General features: G+C 36.0%; 1 protein-coding gene across 1 annotated transcript; it reads right to left on the bottom strand.

Moving 5' to 3' along the window:
* Positions 2584-3090, bottom strand: LOC107610488. Its single transcript, XM_016312538.1, has one exon. The coding sequence runs from the start codon at positions 3088-3090 to the stop codon at positions 2584-2586; it is 507 nt and encodes a 168-aa protein (XP_016168024.1).

The following is a 10153-nucleotide window of genomic DNA, read 5'->3' as shown; positions in this document are numbered from 1 at the left end:
AAATATATTCTTAATAACTAAATTTTAAAAAAATTTAGAACTAATCCAACAATAATGCATAATAAATATGTTTGATTTGTTTGTGTAAAAGTTGTTATTGTGAAGTTATTCCTGAATTGGTCATAAGTTTTTTCAAAAAATTAGTCGTTAGAAGTAAATTTGATGCAAATAAAAAATTTTTAGGATAAAATTGAAACAAAATAAAATTTAAATTTTTTTTTAAAATTTTAAAAAAATTTTAAAGACAAAATATATTTTACCCTTTTATAATATCATATCAAATTTTTATGATTAAAAAAGATTTTAATTTTGATGTATTTAGTGTTAATTACCTGCCGATTGGTGTGATTCTTAATCATTCCCGGACTTTCAGGCATCCTTCTATAAGGTGATTGAGAATGTCAGAGGCAAACTTGCAAGTAAAAAGACAGACTTTTTAATAGAGTAAAAAAATTGTGCTTAATTAACTTTGTAGCTACTTCTTTTTCTGTTTATCACATGCAAATTTTCTTCTTTTCTAGATGAATTTGTGATAAATTATCTTTAATGATGCGTCAATTTTTTTGGAAGGGACATCCTGATGGTAAGAGCCTCAACTTGGTTAACTGGCAGAAAATGATTACCCCTAAAAAATTTGGCGGGCTGAATTTTCAGGATCTATTTGTGCTAACTTATTTTTACTTGAAAAACTCATATGGCAACTTTTTCATTATCCGAATAAATTTTGGGTGACTCTTATGAAATTCAAGTATCTAAAGAAAGAAGATAATTTTAATAGTTGTCCTCTCAAAAATGCTTCTCATATTTGAAAAAGTATTTACAAAGTTTTTGCTGTTCAAAGAAAATTTTTTTGGTATACTCAATCAACTAATTAGTCTTTCTTGTTTGATAAGTGGAGATTTGAGGGTTCAATTACAAATAAGCTCTTATGTTCACATTTCGGACTCTCTTTTGACCGTTCAAGATGTTTGGCATAATAGAATATAAGTTCTTAATGAAATTTACACTCTTATTTCAAAAGAGGTTAATTAGACAATGCTTAAAATATTATATAATCCTGATCTGCAAGTTAGGGAGCACCCCGGTTGAATTTGACATGCCTTGGCCTCGAACTCTTATTATGCGAATAGTGGGTATAGTTAGTTGTTAAAAGGAAAGATCATCTGGGCAGAAGAGGAGAATTAGTTGTAGATTTGGAGGTTTTATGTCCCGAAAAAATACAAACTCTTGATATGACTTTGTCTTCACAATGTTATTCCTTCGGTGGATTTCAGATATAGTCATTGTTTAGCTATATCTAATATATGTCATAGATGTAATGCTGCTCCTAAAACTATTTTACATTATCTCATAAATTGTCCCAAGGCTAACATGATTTGGACTGCTTTAAGCTTCACTACAGCAAACATTAACCTATCTTTTTTTTAAAGACATCTTTAAGTATAGTAATTTCTTTATCTTCTTCTCAGCTTTTTAACTCTGACGATCCTTGGAATATGGGTAGTGTGATTACTTTGATTAGAGGGTCAGTTAGGGAGTTACATACTATTTTTACCATGCATCATTCCTTAAGTTCTCACTATTTTGGGTGTCTCCCACTACTAATGTTAAAATTAATTATAATACTAGTCTTTGTTTAGTATTTATTCTTCCTATCAGAACAAACCAAATAAATAACTCCACTCGTGGTGGCATCAAACCTTTCCAGATAGTTCTGGTGAAGCTGTAGCTGGTGATATCCTCCGGGAGAGTATTTGACTGTACCACCTGCACAAAAGAGTTAGTTGAAAAAATCTATTCCTTATCAAACTTCCAAACGATTATGTCTTGCTTATCACAAGCTAGCTTAACAGGCCTTAAAGACTCATGCAAAATATCCACTAATTCCAACTCCCACTGATATAAGACTCACCTCCACTAGAAGTTCCAAATCCACTCTAACCCATCCCAAAACCCACAATCCCCTATGACAGATCCTTTCTGGTTTGAAACAGAGAAAAGTCTCAGAAACCTCATCCTGAGCGAACCACCTTGTATCCAGACATCTTTCCAGAATCGAGTCCTTCTACCATCGCCCACCTCCATAGACAGCCCAACAATCATCTTGTCTCTTACATTGTTATCTTTTAGCTGCAACTGACATATATCCTTCCATGGACCCCCTTTAGTAGATAGTGGCTGAGCTGCTAACATCATATTGGGGTTCAAGTCATAGCAGGAGCATACAACCTTCTTCCATAGAGGACACTCCTCCTTTGAAAAACGCCACCACCACTTGAAGAGTAGAGCAGCGTTTCTAATCACTGCATCACCTACCCCCAAACCACCCTCCTTTTTAGGGGCCTGAACCACTTCCCACTTAACTAGTGCTACACCATTCCTACCTTCCTCCTTACTCCATAGGAATCTTCTCTGTAGCGATATCAACTTATCTGCCACAGCCCTCGGCATCTTGTACAGGCTCAGGTAGTACACTGGCAAGCTATTCAATACAGACTTTATAAGGACTAGCTTACTCGCTTTATTCAGCACCTTTGCCTTCCACAAACTGAGCTTTTCCTCAACCTTGTCAATTATCGGTTTTCATGTCTTGACCAGCCTTGGGTTTGCACCTAGAGGAATGCCAAGATATCTGACTGGAAGATTCGCCTCTTTACATCCCAACAAACTGCACATATTGTCAGTCCAATGCTGTTCACAATTGATTGGGATTAAACTTGATTTATCGAAGTTAATTGTTAATCCCGACATTATCTCAAAGCACCTTAGCAATCTGGCATAGTTTTTGATGGTCTTCTCCTCCGATGGGCAGAATAATATAGTGTCATCTGCAAACCGGAGATGAGACAACTCTATACTTTCCTTGCCAACCAGCAGCGGAAAAATTCGTTTGTTCCTCACCGCCTCCCCTATCATCTTGTGTAGGACATCCACTACCAGAACAAACAAGAACGGAGACAGAAAATCACCTTGTCTCAAACCTCTCTCCATTTTGAATGGTTTAGATGGGGAGTCATTTATTAGGATTGCCATGGATGCTGTACCGATACACTCCCTAACCCATCCTCTCCATTTCCAATCAAAGCCCATCTTCTACAGCACAATATCCACAAAGTTCTACTTTACCCGATCATAAGCCTTTTGGAAGTCTAGTTTAATAATTGCCGCCGCCTTCTTCCTTATCTTCAACCATTGTGCTGTTTCGCACGCAATAAGCACCCCATCATGAATCTTTCGACCCTTCACAAATGCGCTTTGAGTCTCCCCTACTAGACCTAGCATCACTGATCTCATTCTTCTAACCATCACCTTGGATATTACTTTGTATATACAGCCTACCATGCTGATCGGTCGGAGGCCTTTGATCTCCTTGGCTCCAGTGTACTTCGGTGCAAGGGCCATCCAAGTAATATTGGAGTCAGAAGGCAACCTTGATGACCGAAAAAAATCCAGAACAGCTGTCGAGAACTCTGTACCAACCTCATCCCAGCATTTCTTAATGAAGTTCATATTATACCCGTCGCTGCCTAGAGCCTTAGAGGATTCACAATCCCAAACAGCCTCTCTAATCTCCTCCAATGTCGGTATTCTCTCCAAAGCAGTTGATTCTTCTTCGTCAATCCGCTTAACCAATCCGTCCCTAAAGCCCACCACCGGTGATCTCTCCTGATGATACAAGTCTCTGTAAAACTCTCTGATGGCTATCTTGATCCGAGCTTGATTTCTTATCAACCTTCCATTAATCACCAAAGCATCAATTCTGTTATTCCTTCTTCTTGCCGACGCCAAGTTATGAAAGTACCTCGTGTTTTTATCCATTTCCTTCGCATGCCTAGAGCGCGACATCTGTTTCCAGTATATCTCTTTCCTCACATACCACTTCTTGCAGTAGCTTACTAGAGCCTTCCTTCTGGCCTCCACTGTACCATCATAGACTCCATTCCCAACCATGTCATCTGCCTTCTTAATCTCCTCCTCAAAGCACTGAATTTTCTTATCCATGTCTCCAAATTTTTCTTTATGCCATTTTCCCAAAGGCACCGATAGAGCCTTCAACTTATCTGTGAACTGCCCATCTCCAATATTCCTCCATTCCTCTCTGACCATTCTTAGGAATCCTTCATGTGTAAATCAGGAGTCTAGAGTCCAGAACGGACGCGGGCCACCTCTGTACTTGGTGTCTTCAAATATTATTGGGCAGTGATCTGACAAGCCTCGCGGACCACCTTTTAAGCGAATCTCCGGAAACTCCTCGGTCCATTCAATACTCACTAAGACTCTATCAATACGACTACAGGAGCCACCTCTGTACCATGTAAATTTACGATCATTCAGCGGTAAGTCCACTAACTGCATATCTTGAATCCAACTCTTGAATTCTTCTGCAGACGCTGTTAACCTGTCCTGATTTTTCCTCTCATCAACCTATAATACCTCATTAAAATCACCCATGTAGCATATCGAAACTTGACATAAGCCAGCTATAAAACTCAGTTCCTCCCATATAGCAAGTTTTCCACTCGCATATGAGGACCATAAACCAAACAGAAAGCACAATGGAACTCATTTTTCAATAAAACCCCCTCAACACATAACCACCTCTCCCCTTTGTAGCAGTTACTCATTCTAAACAACAGCTCATCCCACATTAACAACAGACCCCCGGACGTGCCTTCCAATTCTACAAACTCCCAACCCACCGCATCACTTCCCCAAATACGAGCTATATCAATTTTAGTCACGTCTTGCAATTTTGTTTCAACCAAACCTAGTATATTCAGTTTATGTTTCTTTTTAAGCTCCTTTATCATACTCAACTTTCCAACCCCTCTCAGTCCCCTAACATTCCAAGAGCTAAAAATCATTTTAAAATATTATTACACAGCTTTTTGAGTTTCTTCGATCTACTTCTTTGCGCCTTCTCTTTTTGTTTTGCTAGCCTCCTCTTCTCAGCTAACGCTTTATTCTGTTCTTGTAAAATTATCATTAAGTCATCTTCTTCATTGTACTGCACTGTTCCGGATTCAACAGCCAATTCCCACGCCTTCCTATTTTCAATCATCTATTCTTCCTTTTTCGAACCGTTTCGAATACTGATCACCTGTTGTCCCTCATCAGTTTCCACGCCCGCTCCAGTTTCACTGCTTCCTTCATCAGTTGTCGCAATACTCAGGATCCTCCCATCATCCACTGTATTCGCACCTTCTTCGATGCTGACTAATTCCTTCTCGGGAGTCGAAGTAGTCTCCTTGACGTCTTGGACCAGCTCGTTCGTGCTGGAGGGTCCGTCTTCTCTCATTGCCCGTAATGGAATCCCAGCACGTGTTGAATCGCAGCTTGTTGGTCCATGGTAGCCCCCGTCGTTCTTTGCCACAAGACCTGCGTCCCCCTCATCTCTCCAGCTGGGCCCATGGATGACTTCGCGGTAGTCTCGATCTCTTCGAGCTCTAGCCATGCCGTTCTGGTCCAAGTTCAAGCTCTCCACGTCGAGCTGTCCCTTGGCAGCGGCGTTCAGCTTCGCGAGAAGGATTATGACCCGGATGGGTCCCTACCCGGCCCAGCTGCATTAGTGCCCCATCCGTCCGCTTCTCCAAGTGAGATGGACTGCCTCCATTTTGGACAGCTTTTTTTTTATAACAGCATCCTTCATCCAGCCCAGCCCCGTATCCCCAGCTGACCGTTTCTTCTGATTCCGTATCATTGATCAGATCACAACATCCCTTCAATTTAGCATTTCCTATTGCATCAATGCCTTCCGTTACCATTGGAATTTGAATTTGAACTGATTTACCATTGCTCTATTCATTCAATATGTTTTCAGTAATTACCAAATTATTCTTTCCACCATCTTGCTCCCTTGACACTGCCATCACCAACTCAGCCGCCGGATCTCTGTTTACCAATGACACTATCGAACCGCTCGCACCTGAGCTCTCGCATATTTCTGAAACATAAGGTTTACCTATCTCCTCAAGCTTACATTCTAATCCGAAGCTTTCGTGGCCAACCTCCTTAACTAGGACGTCAAATCCACTAGTACCAATTGTGATGTGAATCCATTCATTGATTCTGTCCATAATACAAATGTCAATTTGCACCCGTACCACATTGAAAGATAGGCATGATTCCGTGGCTTTGTCACTTCCAACAACTTCTCCCCATTGGCTTCCTATCATCTTGAAGGTCTCTGTTGACCACGTATACAAGGGAATACCATAGCACTCTAACCATACCCTTCGAGTTTCACTACACTCCCCCTCATCCCATCTCCATACACTATGAAAGAATTTCAAGAGGTTGTTTAATTCGAACGTGTAGGCTTCTTCAACACTGAGTATACTTTCAAACGTCAGGAGTGCTTTGTACGCTCCTAGTTCTCTGACTTCCACCACATGGGGCAAATTCTTACTGATCATGACCTTCAAGGACTTATAGTCAATTGCCTTTGTTGTTTCGCCTATTAAACTCCTCTGTAATCAGTCCAGGTTTGCTTTTGCTACCGGCACTTCTACCTTCTTCGTCCACCCATTGACGTGCGGGTCTCCTGGTGTTTCCTTCTTCTTCAACTCCTTGACATTGCTCCGCACACCCTTTTGGTGCACTTCATGTTGAGGTTGAATCGTGACTGCATCCTGTGCGTCATTTTCCTTTTGATGGCCCTTCGTGATCTTCACTTCATTCGTGCGTCGATACCTAGCTTCTCCAAATGTGACAATCTTGCCTCGTAATCTCATCCTATTCATTTCTGCAATAGCCTTCATAGCTTCCCCCTTCGTTGTATATCGGATGAACGCAAAAATGTACAGTATTCCATTTTTTTGTTTTCGTGACAAGTAGATATCATTTATCTGCCTAGTCCAATTGAATAGATGATGCAGCTCCTTCTTGGAAATATCTTCTGAAAGATGATCTACGAAAATAGAGAACGATTCATTTTCCAATTGATAGTACTCTTCTCTATTCCAAACCCTAGGATCTCTACGAGAAAACCTACTTCTACCCCTCTCGATGTATGGAAGAGATTCAACAAATCAGAAGTCTTTTGATTTAGGTTGTGTTTGTTTTTTTAGATTGAGACTGAAACTGAATATTGTGTTTAGTGACTAAAAACTGAAATTAAAATTTCAGTTTCAGATTACAAAATTTCAGTCCTTACAGTACCTCTAAAAATAGAGACATAAAGTACTGAAATTTCTAAAAATAAATACTAAAATTTTAATAAGATTTCTTTCCAAAAGTATCATCATTTAATTTTTTAAATTTTAAATCTATTTCTTAATCTCTATATTTATCTTAAACTAAACATAATACTAAAAATAATTTAATTTTATATATTTTACACTAAATATAATATAAATAGAGAAAGTCTAAGGCCAGCACTTTTATTAAAATCTGGCGAACACTTAACCAGCAAAAAAACAGTGAGTAATTTCACATCATTAGATGAAATCTCACACCATTAAAACATCAATGATAACTATTTGATAGCTATAAATCACAAAACTTGCTAATCTTCTAACACTTCTCAAAATATTTAATTTAATCTTTGTCTTCTAATTTTCATCTCTCAGTTTAAGTCACCTCTCCAAACACAACCTTAAAACTACAAGGTTGTTATTCTTAAATGAAATGTGTTCTAAAAAGTAAAAAAACAAATCCCTAGACCCTTGAGCCTTCTCAAGGGACATGCATCCAATTTGTTATTCAAAAAGGTTCAGAAGAAATATAAATTTCACACCCATAGGATGTGATTTGTTGTGATTAAAACTATAGGATGATATGCGGGATGGATCTGCAACATATATATATATATATAAACAGTTGTTCTTTCTCTATATTATATTATGGTTTACCTCCGTTTAAAATGCTTTAGTTTGCACCATTCTTTTTAGAGAAATATTAGATATATCATCCATCTTTCTTGTACACATTTCGATTCACCTTTGGTATTAAAAATAAGGGATAAGAAACAATAAAAGATAAGTCTAGGACAGCGGATGGTAAATATATGGAAATTATCTCTAGTGTAATAATATAGGACATAAATGAGTAAAATGAATTTTGAAAAAGAAGAAATATTTTTCTATTACAATAATAACGATAACATACAATAAATATAGATGAATAATACGTACAATATTATAATAAAAAAATACATATAATATGAATGAAAATAAAGGGAATTGATTTGTCCACTTCAAAAAAGTGCACTCAAGTAGTAATTATTAATTGGCCCTTTTTGTTTACTCAGAATGAAAGGGATAAGTTAATCAATGAGGATGATCGTGCAACTAGCTTCCTGTTATATATTCCTTTTTGTTTATTTATAACGTGTCTAGGTTAAAATAATAAAAAGAAATCACCACGTTATACTCCGAGGAGCTGGAAGTCAATAAATCCCAAAAAGGCTTATGTCAGGTGAAAACCTCTTAGAGTTAAGAGATAAGATCAAAATTATTTTATTCTACAAGTAATTAAGGATTAAATTAAAGAACTACTGTAAAGAATAGTTAACAATAAATTAATAATTAATAATATAATGTAGGCTCAAGTATAAACCTTAGGAAAATTTTCAAGTATACCGTCGTACCGATCAGTGATTTTTAACCGTTGATCTTAATTATAAAAAATATATATAATATATATAATTAAGATCAACGATTAAAAATCACTGATACACCGATACAACGGTATACTTAAAAATCTTCCTAAACCTTATATAGAGCATGATAGAAAAAGAGAAGCATATAATTCCAGTACAAGTTTCTTGTGAAGAAGACAAACATAAGTTGATGGGCCCACCAACTTATTGAATGTTGACATGCAGATTTACAGTTTAGAAGTGTTTATAGATCATATTTGATTCGTATATTTGTAGTGTTTATCTAAATTCGATACGAAAATTGCACATATAAATCTGATTCGCAAGATTATTGGATTAAATTGGATCGAATCCGTACACTAATTAAATCGGATTGCAGATTTTATGTAAGTATTCACATATTCTTATATCCATAACTAAATTTTTTAAAAAGTTAGAACTAATCCAACAATAATAATGTATAATAAATATGTTTAATTTGCTTTATTAAAGACTGCTCTTGTAAAATTATTCTTGAATTAATCATAATTTTTTTTGAAAAATTAGTCGTTAGGAGTAAATTTGATGCAAATCAAAAACTTCTAAAACAAAATTGAAACAAAATAAAATTTAAAAGTATTTGTAAAACTTTTAATAAACTTCAAAAACAAAAAACATACTTTATTCTTTATTTATTTATTTTTACAACAGAGCATCTATTGTCGAATATAAAAATTAGTTTCTTATTAGCATATAAATACATCAATGATAAAAGAAATAGTCGAAAAAATAATAAATTATTTTGATCCTTTAGCATTACTCAATTAGGTTAATTGAGAATTAATTGTTGTCTCCATCTCTATGATTCAAGAAGTGTACTGTATTCAAAAGATGACGGAAACAATAATAAGATAATTGACAACTATTTTTGAACCATTTTGATAATGCGATATGATGTTACTCAACCAACATGATTCATCTTAACACGAGTAATAAGGTTTTTTTTTCCTCTTTTCAAAAGTATGAATTCCATTCTGCTATCTAAAGTCTAAAGAATAAAAATAGAAACTTTAAACTTATACCCCTAAGCGCGGTAAAAACATCTATCTAAATTCTGTAAATTATTCTACAGAATGGACAATAATAATCATATAATTACAAAGTTAGTAACTTCAATCTATTCTGATCTAATGGTCCATTAAGAGCATTTTATACCAATAATAATGATTCAATAAAAATTAACTCTAAATATATACTTAGCTTTCTCAGTTTAATACATAACTTGTTACTTGAAAGAATCTAAATCCCATAAAAGGATCGGATTTGCTAACACATCATGATAGAGTGGCTAGAGAGTTAATTAGATAATAATGTGCATTAAGTAGGTGGATCACTAAGCAAATTGAACTATAATATTGATTAATGAATGGTGAAGAATCAATTACAAGTAGGATGATGTCATGATCTGAAACCAGGATCATCAACTAAACATATACGACAAGGCCATGAGCATATTAAAATCATAATTAAACTAGCTGACGTGCGTTCAATCCATAATATTGCACAATTATA

Source organism: Arachis ipaensis, chromosome B08, assembly GCF_000816755.2.
Source record: "Arachis ipaensis cultivar K30076 chromosome B08, Araip1.1, whole genome shotgun sequence".
In the NCBI taxonomy this organism is placed as follows: Eukaryota; Viridiplantae; Streptophyta; class Magnoliopsida; order Fabales; family Fabaceae; genus Arachis; species Arachis ipaensis.
Note: the sequence above shows the minus strand (reverse complement) of the source record. Positions and strands in the feature narration are given on the sequence as shown.

Excerpts from the sequence above, each read along its gene's own strand:
- LOC107610488 (XM_016312538.1), bottom strand. The coding sequence starts at position 3,090 with ATGGGCTTTGATTGGAAATGGAGAGGATGGGTTAGGGAGTGTATCGGT.